The sequence below is a fragment of the Natator depressus genome, chromosome 3 (genome assembly GCF_965152275.1).
Source record: "Natator depressus isolate rNatDep1 chromosome 3, rNatDep2.hap1, whole genome shotgun sequence".
NCBI classification, from domain to species: domain Eukaryota; kingdom Metazoa; phylum Chordata; order Testudines; family Cheloniidae; genus Natator; species Natator depressus.
The window spans coordinates 84733836-84751518 of NC_134236.1; the positions used below are offsets into that span (position 1 = coordinate 84733836).

Here is a 17683-nt window from a genome sequence, read left to right on the forward strand (position 1 = left end):
TCCTAGCTGCTCCTAGATATGAGAGAAATTCTGGAGTAGCAGAAAAGCAGGGAGGAGATAATGGTACAGTCAGCCAGCTGTTTGAGGACTAGAGAAGGGTGTTGCAGAAAACAAAGCAAAGAGGGTGTGTGTATATGATGAGATCTCTGGAGTACAACCTGTAACTATGGGACTGCTGTGCCCCCTTAATTCTCCAGCCTGGGTTGTCTCTCACAATGCTTTGTCAGTGACAAGCAACAAACCCCTCCAGGCGCTGTTATCACTTAGAGGCACATGCAGAGGCACACCCAGCTAAGTTGCATGAATACTCTCATGAACTATACACAGGGAAACACCAGCAGATCTCCCAATCCCCCAGCCTGGCACCCCATAAGTATACCGTCTTGCACAGCTTAAGACCTTCTCTTGAACAGTGCAAACTTATTAATTAGTTCACCACCTCATCAAAAGAAAGTGGACATGCACCAATCTTTGTAACCTGAGCAGATTCCCCAAGCATTTCAGACAAACTCACTAGTTAAGATAAAACATTAAAATAAGTTTGACTACAGAAAGATAGATTTGAAGTGATTATAAGTGGTAAGAATAAAAGATCAAAGGTAGTTACCAAAGAAAATAAAAAGTAAGCACACAGTCTAAATCGTAAATCTTATTACACTAAGCAATATTTGGATCAAGCAGTTTTTCTCACCCCACTGGGTGCTGCAGGGAGGTTACAGTCCTTGATACACACTCTTTCCCTTTAAGCCTGGGACCAGTCTCCTCAGTTCAAGTCTGTCTTCCCAGCGTTCTTCTTGCAATCAGCATAGGTGGGGGAGGAGAAAGGTAAAAGCATGATGCCACTGTCCTTTATTTTATACTGTCAATCCATGCCTGCAAAATACTAGCCCAGACATTTCCTGGTGGGCATTGCTGAGTCAGAGTTGTGCAAGCATCGCACACTGGGCATTGCTCAACTCTTACAGAATTGCAAATCCCTTGTTTACAAGTCCCTGCTGGTCAATGGCTGGTGGTGATCCTTCAACGCCTGCCCAGGTGTTGGTCTCCTCCTTTGTTGTTGTCACTGGAGAACCAGCTGTGGGCAACTCCCAAACTCTCAACATATTTCAATAACTATACAGCAAAATCTCATAACTTCATACTCTCATTTTGACAGAACAATGGGTTTCAGCAGATCATGACCTTTCCTATGATATCTTACATGGCGTGCTTTGTATGAAATATCACAACCATCTATGAATGATGAGTATGGGGGTTACAGATTGCTGCTTTGAGGTATAGTGTCAGTGTGTATTTTACATCCTCCCATCATTTTAAAAAGATTTACGTTAGTTTTTCAGAGCTGAGTTTTTATAAAGGAGAAATATGCTACAGGTACAGGTTCATGTAATGTGTTTCACAATATGACATGGGAAAGGTTGTTCACAATGTAAAAAACCAAAAAGCTCTCCTTTTTGACAATTATGTTCACAATTGCATTATTTGCCAACGCCCACCCTGAAATGCACTCCTCCCTCAATATTTTCATTAATGTGTGAAGGTTGTTAGTGTCAGACCATGTTCTTGGTCTCATCCTTTTGTAGCAAAATTGTTCTAGCTTTATGAAAATAGGTGTTCTGGTATTGTTACCCTAATCCAAAACAAAGTGCTGATGGTTCAGAGCAGTGGTTCTCACCCATGGGCCACTTGCGGCCCAATCAGCACACAGCTGCAGCACACATGACATCCTTAGGGCCATACAGGTAGTATATATATTGTGTGGATGTGACTCAGTTAACACAGAGAGAGCTGCAGATGTGGCCCACAATGGTAAATAGGTTGAGAACCACTGGTTACGAATCACTGCAGCACATTAGTTTTCTGCATGTACTGGTAAACTTTGTTGAGAATCTTGACCAGAATGCCTCGGTCATTAGAAAACTAGCTGCTGTAAGGAAAAAATTGGTATAACTTCAGTTCCAACACACAAGGAGCTGAAGGCAGTGGAAGAACACTCCAAGCAGAACTTGTAGAAGAATATCACTAAAATTGCCTATAAAAAAGGCAAAAAGGGAGGTTTGCAGCTATAAGAGCTATCAGGCTGTGCTTTTTGGTGGGGGAAAACAGATACATACGCGAGAGGTGGTTAGCAACACCAACTTCTTGAAATCAGTATGCCAAAGATTAAAACAAAAGTGTATGTTTTAATTCATTCTTTAGTTGTAATTAATTAATAACTAAAACTCACTGGAAGACCTCGGATCCTAAAACCTCCAGTGTCACCTAAAACAGGTAGCGTAGGTTTTTGTTTCAATCCCACTGGTTGTATTTCTGCTTTAGAAGTATTTGCAACTTGGTTTGAAGTCCCTCTCAAAAAGGGAAATCTAGTGGCTTAAAAAATTACTTTGTTCTCCTTAAAATAGGACTATAATTAAATATGGAATGCTTTCACTTTAAGCATCGGATATGGGTCCTGTGACTTTTTAGCATTGTGGGACTGAAAGCTTTTTGCTAACTTCTCAGCAATCACCATCTTGAACTTGGTTAGTAGAACTTATTTCCTACATTCGCTTTTGAAGTGTTAGCTTTGTTTTATCTTTAGGAACATAGGAATTGCCACACCTAATCAGAGCAGTAGTCCATCTAATTCAGTCTCATGTTTCCAGCAAAAAGAAAAGGAGTACTTGTGGCACCTTAGAGACTAACAAATTTATTTGAGCATAAGCTTTTGTGAGCTACAGCAAGAAGGTGTGAGTAACAGTAGGGGGGAAAATTAGCATGGGGAAATTATTTTTTTATTTTGTGTACTGACCCATCCAATCCCAGCCTTTACTCAGGCAAACTATTTCCCTGTGCTAATTTTCCCCCCTACTGTTACTCACTCCTTCTTGTCAGTTGTTTGAAATGAGCTACCCTGATTACCACTACAAAAGTGATTTTTCCTCCTGCTGATAATAGCCCACTTTAATTGAATTGTCTCATTACCTTTGGTAAGGCAACCCCCATCTTTTCATGTACTCTGTATATATATCTTCCTACTGTATTTTTCACTCCATGCATCTGATGAAGTGGGTTTTAGCCCACAAAAGCTTATGCCCAAATAAACTTGTTAGTCTCTAAGGCAGTGGTCTCCAAACTGTTTTGATTGCACACCCCTATCAGTGTGAAAATTTGAGCACGCACCCCCAATATATGTATATTTATGTATAAATTATATACATATACTACTGTACTAATATATTGTGTAAATTATAAAACATACACAAAAAATAGAAATTAAAAAACGATGAGATAAAGATGAAATAATATTTTAAAACATTTTTATTTATTAAAGGTACAAAAAACCTTTTTGCTCTCTCTAAAAAAAAATTGCTCTCACTAAAAATATTAATGTGATTGAATATGCTTTATTATTTTTGAAAATCTTGGCTTAACACTTTGTGATACAGCGGGCGCTCAGGGTGGGGTGCGGGGTCTGGAAGGAAGTTAGGGTGTGGGAGGGTGCTCAGGGTGGGGGTGTGGGGTCTGGGAAGGAGTTAGGGTGTGGGAGGGTGCTCAGGGCTGGGGTGCAGGAGGAGGCTCAGGGCTGGGGCAAGCAGGAGGTGCAGAGCACTTACCTGGAGCAGCTCCTGTTTGGTGCAGGGGGTGTGCAGGTGGCTCTGCACAGCGCAGCACCACCCCCATGGCCGCGATTCTAGGAGCTGCTCCCCCCTGGCAGGCAGGGCCACCTGGAACGCAGGGGCTTTAGGGGTTTCAGGGCCCTGGGCTAAGGGGGCCCCGGGGCCCTGGCCTGCAGCTCTAAAGCCCCTTTCGGAATGCGGCCTGAGAGCACGGGCCGGAGGACTCAGGAGGAGCAAGGGCAGCCGCGCAGCCAGCGGCTGGAGAGAAGCGGTACTTTCCCCTTCAAAGCTCCACTTCTCTCCGGCTGGCTTTGAAGGGGAAAGTGCCGCTTCTTTCTGGCCGCTGGCTGCGCGGGTGCCCCTGCTCCTCCATGGCTGCCCCCCCTCCCTTATTTGTCCCTGGCGGTGCTGCTCCTGCCACACCCCTCAATCAATCGTCTTGCGCGCACCCCACTTTGGAGACCACTGCTCTAAGGTGCCATAAGTACTCCTTGTTGTTTAAACAGTTGAGAATAGTGATGCAAAATGTACCTATTCCTTAACAATCACTTATGAAGGCATTAACCAAGAAACTCAGTACAAATTACAAAGTGATATGATTATTGATGAAAAACTTGCAAATATCATCTTTTCCCTTCTCCTTTTACACTGGCTTCTCTTAATGATAAATATGTGCTACCAAGAGAACCCAGGAAAAAATTATCTTCCCAAACTAGACTGAATTACTGTATGCTTGAGATATTGCTCAATTCACACAGAAGGTCAGTTGGTCTGGACTTATATACGGGCTCTTCCCCATTCCCCTTGTAGTCTCCCCTCTTCCTTGGATGTTCCTAAATAGCTGTTGATGTTCTCCCAGCACCACTGGAGGCCATTTTTATCTGCAGTCCTCACTCCCTTTATTTTTTAGGTTCCAATCTGTTAGATATCAGCGGGCCTTGGTAGCTTTCTGCTGGTCTTAGTGCTGCAAACTGAAAATTGGTTTACATTGGGACTGTTTGTGAGAGTGCACCTGGTGTCCCTCCGAAGAGTGCTACTGGTATTTTAAAGTTGCAGTGTGAAGACTAGCAGAAGGTTCCACGCTAGGTTCTTAAGAGGTAGAAGGGAAAGGAAAGCAGATCTCCAGGTGCAAGAGTAACTAAAGGAGGAACAAGGAGTGCTGTCCATTTAAAATGGATATTAGTTAAATAGATCAGTCAGGCTCCTTTTTTCATTCTCTACCCTATATTTCCTTTTTCTGTTTATATCTATTTTTTCCTCTGCTCTTCCCCCATAGAGGGAGTAGGGGGAGAAGTTAAGGACAATTCATACACTCCTGCTTCTGTGGCACAACTTTCCCTTCCACCCATCCATGTGCTGTGTGCCAGGACTTGGGGCAAGTGGTTGATCCACAGACTGTATTGCTGAATGTATATTATGACTGTCCACTGTATTTTCTGTTCAGGCCAAACCATAATCATGTTCAGTTTTCCACATGTTGTTTCACAAATTTGTGGGTACACAGTGTTTGTGGGGGGTTAAATTTATTTGACTGTTTGGAATGGTAGGTCAGGAGGGGTATATGTCTCTCAGAATAGTGGGACTCATGTAGCTGGAACCAAGAGACTCTGGCAAACTGCCTGGCGTCTGTCTCAGTTGTGACTTTAGCCTTCTTGGTAAGGTGAACATGTGTTGAGGGCCAGCCAGCATCTCTGGCGTGGTAGCCATTCTGACCATGGACTCTTCTATTCAGGACAAAAGTGGCTCTTGTCCAGGCTGGGTGGTTGTAGTCACTTTTTGCTAAAGAGCTATGTTCAGTCTCTTTTATTTGTTTACCTTGTTTTTTGTTTAAGTTTCAGCCATTGTGCCATAAACTATTCATTAGATTGTAATGTGTTGTGTGCAGGATCCCCTGTGCAAGCTACCATTCTGTAATTACAGTATGTTTGTCTAGTTTCATTGTCATTTGCTATTTTATGCAAAGTAGTCTACACTGGATTAAATAACAATACATGTAGAAAGCAAAAGTTTTCAGAAGTATTCCATGCTCCCATAATTTTTACTAAATTTTAATCTTGGTTTCAGCTACAGCTATGATCTGTCACACTCTCTTCAATATAATCTTACCATCCTGAGAATGCCACTTGAGATATTAAAAACTGAAACAACTCAGACTCGACAGGAGAGCTTTGATATCTTTGAAGATGAGGGACTTACAACACAAGGTGGAAGTGGTAAGTATATTTTAGACATACTGAATTAATACTGATATAGTTAATGACAAATGCAGTTAGAACTATTTTCACTTCAGCCTACCTTGAAGAAACATCCAGCTTTTTTTATTGATCAGTGCAGTCTCATAACAGTCCTTAGTTAATAAAAGATTACATAAAGTGCCAATTACAGATATTTGAATATGAGCAATGTAATTTTTAGAGATGATTAATTTATTTTAGTAATTTACATTGTAGCTCAGGGAGATAATTGATCATGCTGACATTTTTCAGCAATTGATTATTCAGCTCACCCAATAGGTATGAATTTACAAATGAAGCAGTAATCAATTTTCAGTGAAGTATGAATAGTGCTAATAAATTTTGTCTTGTTTAATGCTGGTAAATATTGATAACGAAGAAATTGTATGATATTACCAACTTAAACCATTAGGCTCTACAAGGAACTCTGAACAAAACACACATTAATTTAAACTGCAACCAAAGTCTTTGTTTTTGGATCTGACAAATACAGCAGATTTAAAGGGATATTAAAAAAATAAAATTTATAGTTAAAATGTGTGTTCATGTCTGATTTTTCCTCAGTGCAACCCCCCTCTTCCACTTCCTCCCTCACAGAAAAACTTGAGTTGTTTTATTTTAAGTGGGTTACTTGGTTTCTTCCTCTAATACTTCACATTTTTAGCACAGCATCATCAACAAAGTTGGATTGTAATTTTTTTTGCTGTATCTGTTTAGTGTTGTAGAAATATGCGAAACTACATTGATGAACATACAGTTTATAACATCGGCCCTTTCCCATTTTTCTGAAAAAAGTAGAATGTTTTTCAAAGTTAAAGATAGATAGATAGATAGATAGATATATAAAAACTTGCAAGACTTTGAAGAGCCAAGCACTTGCTAAAAAGAGACTTTCGTTTACATTGTAGGGCACATGGCTGCTGCATCCATGTTCTGGTAGCTGTGAAGCAGCAGTTGAGCTGCTTGCAGAGTTCACAGATCAACATTTCTTTTTTTATCTACAGTAAATACAGATTTGTATATTTAGAGTTGAAAAGAAATTCCCCACTAAATTGTAACCCATTTTTAAGTTAGAATAAATTATATTTGTAGAACAGGCTGGCATTTGTACCTCCTACATTATACAGTGAACACTTCATCTTCTATAACAGGACTACATTATGGTGAAGTTCCAGAAGACTAGAAGAAAGCTAATGTTGTGCCAATATTTAAAAAGGGTAAACAGGATGACCCAGGTAATTTAGGCCGGTCAGTCTGACGTGAATCCTGGTCAAGATAGTGGAGCAGCTGATACGATGCTCTATTAATAAGGAATTAAAGGAGGGTAATATAATTAATGCCGATCAATATGCATTTGTGGAAAATAGATCCTGTGAAACTAACTTGGCAACTTTTTTTTAATGCGATTACAAGTTTGGTTAATGAAAGTATTAATGTTGCTGTAGTATACTTAGGCATCTGTAAGATTTGGAACCATGTGCCATTTTGATAATTTTATATCTTGCTAGATTTTTTTTTAACATGGCATACATTAAATGGATTAAACTGTAGGTTTCAAAATATAATTGTAAACAGGGAATCATCATTGAACAAGTGTGTTTCTAGTGGGGTCCCACAGGAATCTATTCTTGGCCCTACTCTATTTAACATTTTTTATCAATGACCGAAAAGAAAACCCATCATCGTCACTGATAAAGTTTGCAGATGACACAAACATTTGGGTAGTTGTAAATAATGAAGAGGAAAGGTCACTCATATACACTGATCTGGATTTCTTGGTAAGCTGGGCTCAAGCAAACAATATGCGTTTTGATATGGCTAAATGTCAATATATATATATGTAGCAACAAAGAATGTAGGCCATGCTTATAGGATGGGGGACTCTGTCATGAGAAGCAGTGATTCTGAGGTTATTGTACTCTGTATTTGGCACTGGTGTGGCTGTTGCTTGAATACTGTGTCCCCTTCTAGTGTCCACAATTCAAGAAGGATGTTGATAAATTGGAGAGGGTTCAGAGAAGAGCTCCAAGAATGATTAAGGGATTAGAAAACATGCCTTGTAGTGTTAAACTCAAGGAGTTCAATCTGCTTAGTTTAACAAAGACAAGGTTAAGAGGTGACTTGATCAGTCTGTAAGTACCTACATGGGGAACAAATATCTAATAATGGACTTTTCAGCCTAGCAGAGAAACATATAACCGTGCAATGGCTGGAAGTGGAAGCTAGACAAATTCTGAGTGGAAGTAAGATGTAAATTTGTAACTGTGAGTATTTAACCAATGGAACAACATTCCAAGGGTCATGGTGAATTTTCCATCACTGACCATTTTAAAATCAGGACTGGATGTCTTTCTGAACATTACGCTCTCTGGATTATTTTGTGTTATACGGGTCAAACTGGATTATCACAATGATCCCTTCTGGACTTGGAATCTGACTCTGATTGTGAGAAATTCAAAAAAACATGACACGAGAGTCTGATTCAAAAACACTTTGCATTTAAAAACAAACTAACTACGAAATCTTTAACAGCTATGTTAGAAAAGGGTTAGCAAATTAGGCCCCAATTTAGAAAAGCACATGCTGAAGATTTCTTTAACTACTGTCCTATTTCCAACTTCCCGTTCCTGAGCAATATAACTGAGAAAGTAGTAACCACCAAGCTCCAACAAGTTGTGACATCAGTCAACATCCTTTCAGGTTCAGACTAGGGCACAGCATAGACACTGCGCTAGTGGCACTAAATGACAGCTGGCTTGTGGCCAGGTGCTCTGGTGAGATTTCCATGCTCATACTGCTGAACCTCTCTGCAATCTTTTGTACAGAGGGCCACAAGGTACTACTAACTTGCCTACATGACACAGCAGGAGTAGATGGCCCAGCATTACAGAGCTCTCTATCAGAACTCAGAATGGAAAGAGGTAACTGCTTTTCTTTTCTGAAGGCTCCCACCTGCAGGGTTCCACGGGGTACAGAGTATTCCATCTCTTCAGCATGTAGATGAGACTGTTGGGAGAGTTGAGACACCATGGGCTTTGCTGCCAACAGTATGCTGATGACATTCAGCTATATATCTCACTCTCAACTAATGCAGCCACAATCCAGCTAAAATGTCAGAATGCCTACGGGAAACTAGTTCTTGGATGAAGAGCAACTGGCTCAGGTTGAACCCAGGCAAGACTAAAGAGATGGAAAGGGGAAGTGATTTAAAGATGTGACCAAGATATTGTCTTCACTTCCACTGAAAGCATACAGTACCCATTTGTCAAAGTCATTTGAAACATCCGGGTCCTGTTTGGCTCTTCACTAGACTTGGATGACCAGGTAGCAGTGGCTTCCAAAAATGAGGGTTTCACCTTCAGCTTTCTAGGAAACTTTGTCTTTTTCTCCCAAACAAAGACCTGGCTACAGTAATCCATGCATTTGTCACCACCTGACTGAGTTACTGTAGGTCACTGTATTTGAAGCTGAATGTGAAGATGATGCACAGAATGCAGCTGCCTACCTTCTATATGGCTCAGGCCTCAATGAGCACACGAGATCTGGGCTCAAGTCCCTCCACTGACTCCCAGTCAGCTGCCAATGCCAGTTTAAGGTGTTGATCCTAATTTTCAAAGCAATTAATGGATTGAGCCCCAGTTACATTCGGATCAGATTTTGATTTGTGACCCTTTTGACAGCCATGCTCCTCTGGGACAAATGCAGATCACAAAGCTCAGGACCAAGCAAGGGAGTGCTGGGGCCACAGTCTCCTCTGTCAAGGGGATCTGGCTATGGAACAATCTTCAAAGTATATCAGGTGAATCCAGAGTCTGAACATCTTTAGAAAATGTTTATAGCCTTCCTCTCTGAGAATGCCATTCCATCATAAGTGCACAATTCAAACACCCTTTTTATTCCCAAACCCCTCTTTTCCCCCCTCTCCCCCCCAAAAATGTCAGTGTTCTGACCTGTTATAGGGAGAGATGATAGCGGTTCCCATGAAGTCCATTAGGGACTTTCTGTTGCTATTGATTTTACACGGAAAGCATTCATATACTACAATGATGGGTGGCAGTATAAAAATCTTAGATGCTTAACTTTAAACATGTGCTTAAATCCATCGCTGTTCAGCATAGTCCTTGTCATAAATATAAAGGGAAGGGTAACCACCTTTCTGTATACAGTGCTATAAAATCCCTCCTGGCCAGAGGCAAAACCCTTGCACCTGTAAAGGGTTAAGAAGCTAAGGTAACCTAGCTGGCACTTGACCCAAAAGACCAATGAGAGGACAAGATACTTTCAAATCTGGAGTCGGGGGGACAAAGGGTTTTTCTGTCTGTGTGATGGTTTTGCTGGGAACAGATCAGGAAGGCAGCCTCAGAACCTCTGTTAAGTTAGTAAGTAAGCTAGCTAGAAATGCGTTAGATTTCCTTTTGTTTAATAGCTGGTAAAATTAACTGTGCTGGATGGAATGTATATTCCTGTTTTTGTGTCTTTTTGTAACTTAAGGTTTTGCCTAGAGGGATTCTCTATGTTTTGAATCTGATTACCCTGTAAGGTATTTACCATCCTGATTTTACAGAGGTGATTCTTTTACCTTTTCTTTAATTAAAATTCTTCTTTTAAGAACCTGATTGATTTTTCATTATTCTTACGATCCAAGGGTTTGGGTCTGTTTTCACCTGTACAAATTGGTGAGGATTTATTATCAAGCCTTCCCCAGGAAAGGGGTGTAGGGCTTGGGGGGATATTTTGGGGAAAGACGTCTCCAAGTGGGCTCTTTCCCTGTTCTTTGTTTAAAACACTTGGTGGTGGCAGCATAGGGTTCAAGGACAAGGCAAAATTTATACCTTGGGAAAGTTTTAACCTAAGCTGATAAGAATAAGATTAGGGGGTCTTGCATGCAGGTCCCCACGTCTGTACCCTAGAGTTCAGAGTGGGGAAGGAAGCTTGACAGTCCTGAAGCACATAATTAAGTAATTTATTAGAGAATAAGCTTTCGTGGGCTACAGCCCACTTCATCAGTTTGTATGGCAACTTCCAACTTATCTGTATTTGTGTGTGTGTATATATCTTCTTACTATATGTTCCATTCTATGCATCTGATGAAGTGGGCTGTAGCCCACGAAAGCTTATGCTCTAATAAATTTGTTAATATGTAAGGTTCCACAAGTACTCATGTTCTTTTTGCAGATACAGACTAACACGGCTGCTACTCTGAAACATAATTAAGTGGTTTCTTGAATTGGGGCCAAGAATACTCATTAAAAGCCACAGTTAGTGTGTTTGAAAATGAAATTATCAAACGTGGTTGAGCTCTTTTTTTATTATTGACGCATTTTCATTTTAACTTTTTAGGTGTATTTGGGATTTGCAGTGAACCATATAAAAAGTATGTGTGGAATGGTCAACTGCTGGACATAGTAAAAAACACTGTTCATCATGACTGGCTGTTATATGTTATTCATGGATTTTGTGGGCAGTCTAGTATCCTTTTTACTGTAAGAGAACAAATATTGGTTTATTGCATTTAAAAGTTTGTGTATGGACAGCAATTCACAGGACAAAAGATTCATTACTGCATCAGTTCTTATTAAATTCTATTTAAAAGGATTTTCACATGTATTATGACAGTCATTTAATTAGTTTTGCATTATTTTGCCAGATTTTAAAAACATAGGATCTAAAAAAAGATATATAATTGGAAAGATAATGTCCTTACTGTGTCTATAAAAGATGAGAGAAAATTCTTAACCCAAGCACACATTTTACGGTAAATCACTGTGTGATAATACTATGGAAAAATAAGATTCCAATCTTGCAATCACTTCCATGCAGGCAGAGTGCTGTGCCAGTGTGGAGCTAACTGCAGATTTGAGTCCTAGTAGAGCAACTTGACAAACTCCTTTGGGACCAGATGGTATTTATCAGGGAGTTCTGAAGGGGCGGGGGGAGAAACTGTGGTAGAGCTTATTTATTGACATAGAGATGTGCTGATATTATTGCTAAAACACAGGGATTATTATTATTATTATTTATTTTAGGATTGGATTTTCAAATCAATGAGACCTAACACTGCTTCAGTCGAAGTCAGTGATAAAACTCTTACTGACTGCAATGGGACTAGAGTTAAATCTACATAGAGTGCTTTTAAAAATTCCATTCTAAGGCTTTTTAAAATAAATATATATCTACTGCAACAATAGTGGAAAATATATCCAAATCTTATCTTTACGCATAAATGATTTAATATAAACCTATACATACGTCAGTTACATAAACTGTCCCCTCATCTTAATAGTTAATAAGAATCTAGCATACTTTATATGACTTATTTTAATCTATCATCTTTACCAAACACCATTAATATACAGGCCCATTCATGGAAAAAAATGAAAGAAAGGGGAATATGACTATGGATTCAGAATCTAGGTATAACCTTTGTGCAAAAGATCTTCTGAATTCATTGTATTCTCTTCCATCTCTCCATTCCCAGACTCTTTGTATGAGAGTAATTCTGCATGTGAGTTATCCCATTCTTTGTGCATAAATATTTGTAGCATTGGGGGCCTTAGTTTTTAGTAAGTAATTTTGCATAGGTAAAGTTATGCATCATCAAACTCAAATAACACTTTTCTAAAAAATATGTGTTTGTGTGTGGAGGAGAGGGAGTACGGTGATACTTATCCTTACATTAGAATAACTAGATTTTTAAATAAATTGCCTTGAGCCTCAGTTATTTCAGATAAGTCAAGAAAGAACAATACATCACTTCATGATTTTTCTTTTTTTCAAACTACCCTTTAATGCAGGGGTTCAGATAATTGGCTGTTGTTGAGGGGCACATAGCACAAGGTGGGTGGGGTTGCAAAGGTGGCCTGAAGCTCCCGTGTGCATTCCTGTGATTCTGGGGCTGCTGGGTACAGGGCTGCTTCCCAGGCATAAATTAGAACAGTTTCAAGGCTAGTCTAGCTTACAGGAGCAGTTACTGGCCTCAACTGGCCAAAATGACAATCACACATCAGTGCTTTTACAGGGGCATCTTGGCTAGTCTCATTGTGCTGCCAGCAGCAGAAATCTGATTGATATCTTCTTAGCATATGCACAACGTGCCTCAGGTGGCATGTGACCAGGATTCATCGCTGAATTTGGTGCACTGGTTGGATCATTAGCTTCCCTGGCCCTGGCCAGGTACTGACTGGGTGTGTGATGTGAATGCTGAACATAGCCTCTATGTTGGCTTGGTGTCATAGAGTTGATTCTCCCTCTCCACCCTCATCTCAGTGCCTTGTTATACCTGCTTTATGGCCAGAATGTGCTAAAATTGCAGTACAAAGTGGACTCTAGAGGATCTGGCCCTCTGTTTTAATTGCATTAACATTAAAACATTAAAAAGCTCAAGAGCTCCCTACATACATGCTTTTAACACCTACTTGCAGCAGATCTTCTTGATCACTAAAATGTTACCAAATGTAGTTCCAATCTTCAAGAATAGGTGAATGAAGGACGAATCTGACAATTAATTGTGCGTCTCACCTCAGTATGTAAGCAATGAAAGATGATTAAGGGTAGATTAATTCAATACCTGGCAAAGTATAAACTGAGGTCAGATCACCACTGCTTTTGTAGTATGTTTCAGTGGCTTTTATCTAGTCTGATTGCAAGTGAACTGCCTTTCCAGAAAAATCATTGGAGGATAACCTATATATCTGATTTGGAAATAGAACTCAGGAGTTCCTAATCCCAGAGTTGACATTGACTCCTTCTGGGGCCTTAGATAAATCTTGTAACAGCTCTGCCTCATTGTTCCTTCTGTAAAATGGAAATAATATTTATCTTCCTCCCTAAGGTTGTGAAGATTAGTTGATTTATTGTAAAGAGCTTTGAAATGGAAAGCACTATACAAATGATTGATTGGAAAGGGAATTAGTCTCTCCCACTCGTTAAAGAAATCTGAAAAAGTAAAAAGGAATTATGTTCATCTGTATTGCTAGAGGTCTTATGAAATAATATTAAAATAGGGTTTTCATTCAGAAAAAAGCACAATAAAATACATTTTCTTTGGAGTGGTTTTTTTTTTTAACATTGATCAGGACTAAAGTAAATGAAAGGAAAATAGCTTTGGGAATCATAAAATGTGTGAACCTTAACCGTACTTCCAAGAACTGTTAATCTATGGTCGTCCAGTGTATGTCACTCTGATAGCCAGAAGATCAAGCAAATTTGCTGGAACACGTTTTCTAAAGAGAGGAGCAAACTCTGAGGTAAAGTAAATCTCCTCAACTTTCATTTTGTACTGCACTACATGAAGGTCTTATTCTACTTCCTTAATAGAGAGCGGGGTTGTGTCCTTAAGATTTTAGTAGCTTATTCTTCATTTTACAGTTATCACGTCCATAGTGAAAATGTCAAGGGGAAAAAATGTAAATTTTATTATTTTATGATAGTTAAATTAAATATAAGTTTCTGTTGTAGCACTTTAGTGAATATAATGAGGTATTTACCTGCAAGGTAGAAAAGAAAATTCTGATGAGTTGGAAGATATAACAGCAGCAAATGGGATTTAATTTGCTGTAGAGAATTCACGCTGTCGTTATTCATAACTTATCACTGCAGATATGTTGAAATTTTATATAGTTACTCAGTTCTTTCATGTTTATGGTGGTGCACATTTTCTTTGCACTGTATGTAATAGTTCTTGAAATCCAGTCGATAGAGAAAAAGCCTAATATACAGACCTATATTTAGGGCCCAACACTGCAGTGAGATGATGTAGACCAGGGGTGGTCAACCTGTGGCTCCAGAGCCACGTGCGACTCTTCAGAAGTTAATATGCGGCTTCTTTTATTGGCACCAGGGCTGGAGCTACAGGTGTCAACTTTCCAGTGTGCCAGGGGTGCTCACTGTTCAACCCCTGGCCCTGCCACAGGCCCTCCCCCCACTCCACCCCTTCCCGCCCCCTCCCCTGAGCCTGCTGTGCCCTCGCTCTTCCCCCTCCCTGCCTCCCGAGCCTCCTGCACACCATGAAACAACTGATCGGGAGGTGCGGGGAAGGAGGCAGAGGGTTGATCGCGTGAGTGGGAGGTGCAGGTGGCGGGAGAGCTGATGGAGGGGCTGCTGACGTATTACTGTGGCTCTTTGGCAATGGCAATGTGCATTGGTAAATTCTGGCTCCTTCTCAGACTCAGGTTGGCCACTCCTGTTGTAGACCTTTATGCTCCCTTCCGGTATCACTGATATCCTCTAGGCTATGTACAGACATTAGGGTCTATGTTAGTACATCATATCGAAGGATTGGGGCCAGAGGTAGGGAGGCAACCAACTTTTTCATGAATCTGATGATCAGTTATCCAAAGCCTGCCTGACCTCAATGCTACTAACAATATATGTTTTGCTTGCATCAAACCAAGTTACAATCAATCAGACCTCTTCAGGACTAATGCCTCTTTAGCTCCATAATCAGGCAGCAAGCAGATCAACATTTTGGCCATCTGTGATTCTTGGACACATTTTAGAACAACTTTTTGCACTAACCCTAGCCTCTGTTTTATGTTAAATATTTTATAGCTGGATTTAAAAAGGGCTGGACAATTTTGTGACCATAGTAACGTGTAGCTTTACATGCTGATACAAGAGTAATGAAAAGGTGGGAGTTACATCAGACATGCTAAACCCACAGAAAAAACGCAGAAATTGGCTTGTTTTTGGCTTAATTGGCTTGTGAAGTTGCTTGTTGGCTAGTTTTTGGCTTGTAGTTTGTTGCTTGTTTGGCTTGTTGCTTGTTTTTTTTTTATCAGCTCCCAGCAAGTAGGGGCAAGGGGGGGGAGAGTTGGGGTGCACAGTGGGCCCACCACAGTCCCAGGCTGCACGCCGGGGGATCTAGTCACAGAGTGTTGGGGTTGTTAGGGATTGGCTTGTTTTGGCCTTGTTTTGAAATGGGATTAGCTTGTTTTTTGTCTTATTGTGAAAGTCGGGTGCTTATTTACTGTGTGAAAGTTGGCAACTGTGAGTTACATGACCAATACAGTTCCCTGCCTTGGAATTCTTGTGCTCTTATGATTTGACGTCCCTTATTTTTAGTTTTGATTAGTCCTGTCATTCACAGTTATTATTTCAATATCTATGTATGCAGCTCTGAAATGTAATATGTCTACAGTATTTGCATTTTTTGTTTCAGGGAGATGTTGCTAATGAAGTAGAAACTGAACAAATACTTTGTGATGCTTCGGTGATGTCATTTTCTGCAGGGAGCTATTCGTCTTACGTTCAAGTTCGAGGCTCAGTCCCTCTATACTGGTCTCAAGATATTTCGACTATGATGCCTAAGCCACCAATTACATGTATGTTCAATATATTCTTTATGATAGCCTATGGTAAGCAATGTGTTTTCCTAAAAGAACATGCCAGAGAGAGAATAGGTGAAGGTTAATCTTGTAAAAACTAAAAAAAATTGTATGTTTTTCTTCACTGTGAAGCTACAATTAAAGATTGATCAGCACTGTTTTATAAACATCCTGGTCTATGAAATGTTCCTTAGCTAGCCACAAAAATTAATTCCAGATTGAAATTAGACCCGAGGAATTTGGTGACTTTTTAATGTTAGACATTGTGTCCACAGTGGCCCTTTATTGCCCTAATGTGGCAATGCTTGTGGTTGAAGACTGCAGCCTTCTTTGTGCTCATGATTTTGTACCCAAATAGTTATTTATCAGTTTGTCTCCCATGGGAGGACATTTTGGATGACATCCTGGCTCTGTTAACCAATTGAAAAATTCCCCTTAACTCTCATGGGGCCAGGATATATTTGCCTTCAGTGGGACTACTCACATGCTCAGAGTTTATCACATTCATGTGTGCTTCACTGGATTGCGCTTGAGTTTGCTAGTCAGTAACTTTCCCCTCCCTTTGTATCACTGGCTGGCTTGCACAAGTGCTGCCCCAGTGAGTATCTCTAAGTGAAAAACGCCTCTGGATCCAATGCACTGGTCATGTGTAGAACAGAAGTGGAATGGATGTGAAAGTGGTAAAAGAACAGGTAAGTAATGGTTTCTTTCTAGCTATCTAATTTTTGACAAACTAAAAAAAAATAAAAATGTAAAGGGAAAACCTTTGCTTTTACCTTGTTGTTTGTTTCTTTAATGATCGAGAGGTGTGAATTGTATTGCTGCTATTAAAAAAATAAGTAAATCTGCTATAAAAAATGCATTCACAGGAAAGTAACCTTTCAGGATCTGAAAATCTTTGTTTTTTTTCCCCGAATATATTTATTTACTTTGTTCTAGTGGACCAAGCAGATCCATTTGCGCACATAGCTGCACTTCACTTTGATCAAATGCTTCAGAGATTTGGCTCTCCCATTATCATTTTGAATCTTGTGAAGGTACAGTATTGTTTAGTCATAACTTGATGTGTGGTACAAATAAATCAATAAACTTGTGGTTTGGTAAAAATAATATTAATTATACTAAGTTTTTGCATTTAAAGGCAGATTATAGACTCATTAAAGCCAATGAGAGTTTTGCTGCTTAAATTTGGTTCTGAAAGCTGTGCCTTGCACTAATTATAAATTTAATACTAGCATCTAATAGAAAATGCACATTTTCAGATTAATAAATAACAAGATTCCTTGAATGAGCAAACAGGCGAAATTCCTCTTTTGCTGTTTTCACTCCCATCTATCATTAAGCCGGTTTCAGTGTATCAATGTCCTTCTAACAAAGAAGAGTTGGATATGGCTCCCAGTGGAGCTTTTCCATGCAATTTTGAAACAGCCAGAAGGATTACAGTTTATATTGAAATATGAGGATCCATTTTAATTGGGTCTGAATGCGCTAGTTCCATCTCACAATGAGCTAATACCAGCCTACA

The 17683-nt window shown here is 39.8% G+C and overlaps 1 protein-coding gene across 4 annotated transcripts in view; it reads left to right on the forward strand.

Annotated features, from left to right (window-relative positions):
- The window catches only part of FIG4 (FIG4 phosphoinositide 5-phosphatase), a 169676-nt gene that overhangs the window by 39680 nt on the left and 112313 nt on the right, over positions 1-17683 (forward strand). For all 4 annotated transcript variants that reach the window (XM_074948227.1, XM_074948228.1, XM_074948226.1 and 1 more), the window contains 5 exons: positions 5664-5812; positions 11174-11302; positions 13979-14079; positions 15993-16155; positions 17098-17195. In XM_074948227.1, coding sequence (XP_074804328.1) covers positions 5664-5812; positions 11174-11302; positions 13979-14079; positions 15993-16155; positions 17098-17195 — 640 coding nt within the window. The remainder of the gene's footprint in view (positions 1-5663; positions 5813-11173; positions 11303-13978; positions 14080-15992; positions 16156-17097; positions 17196-17683) is intronic.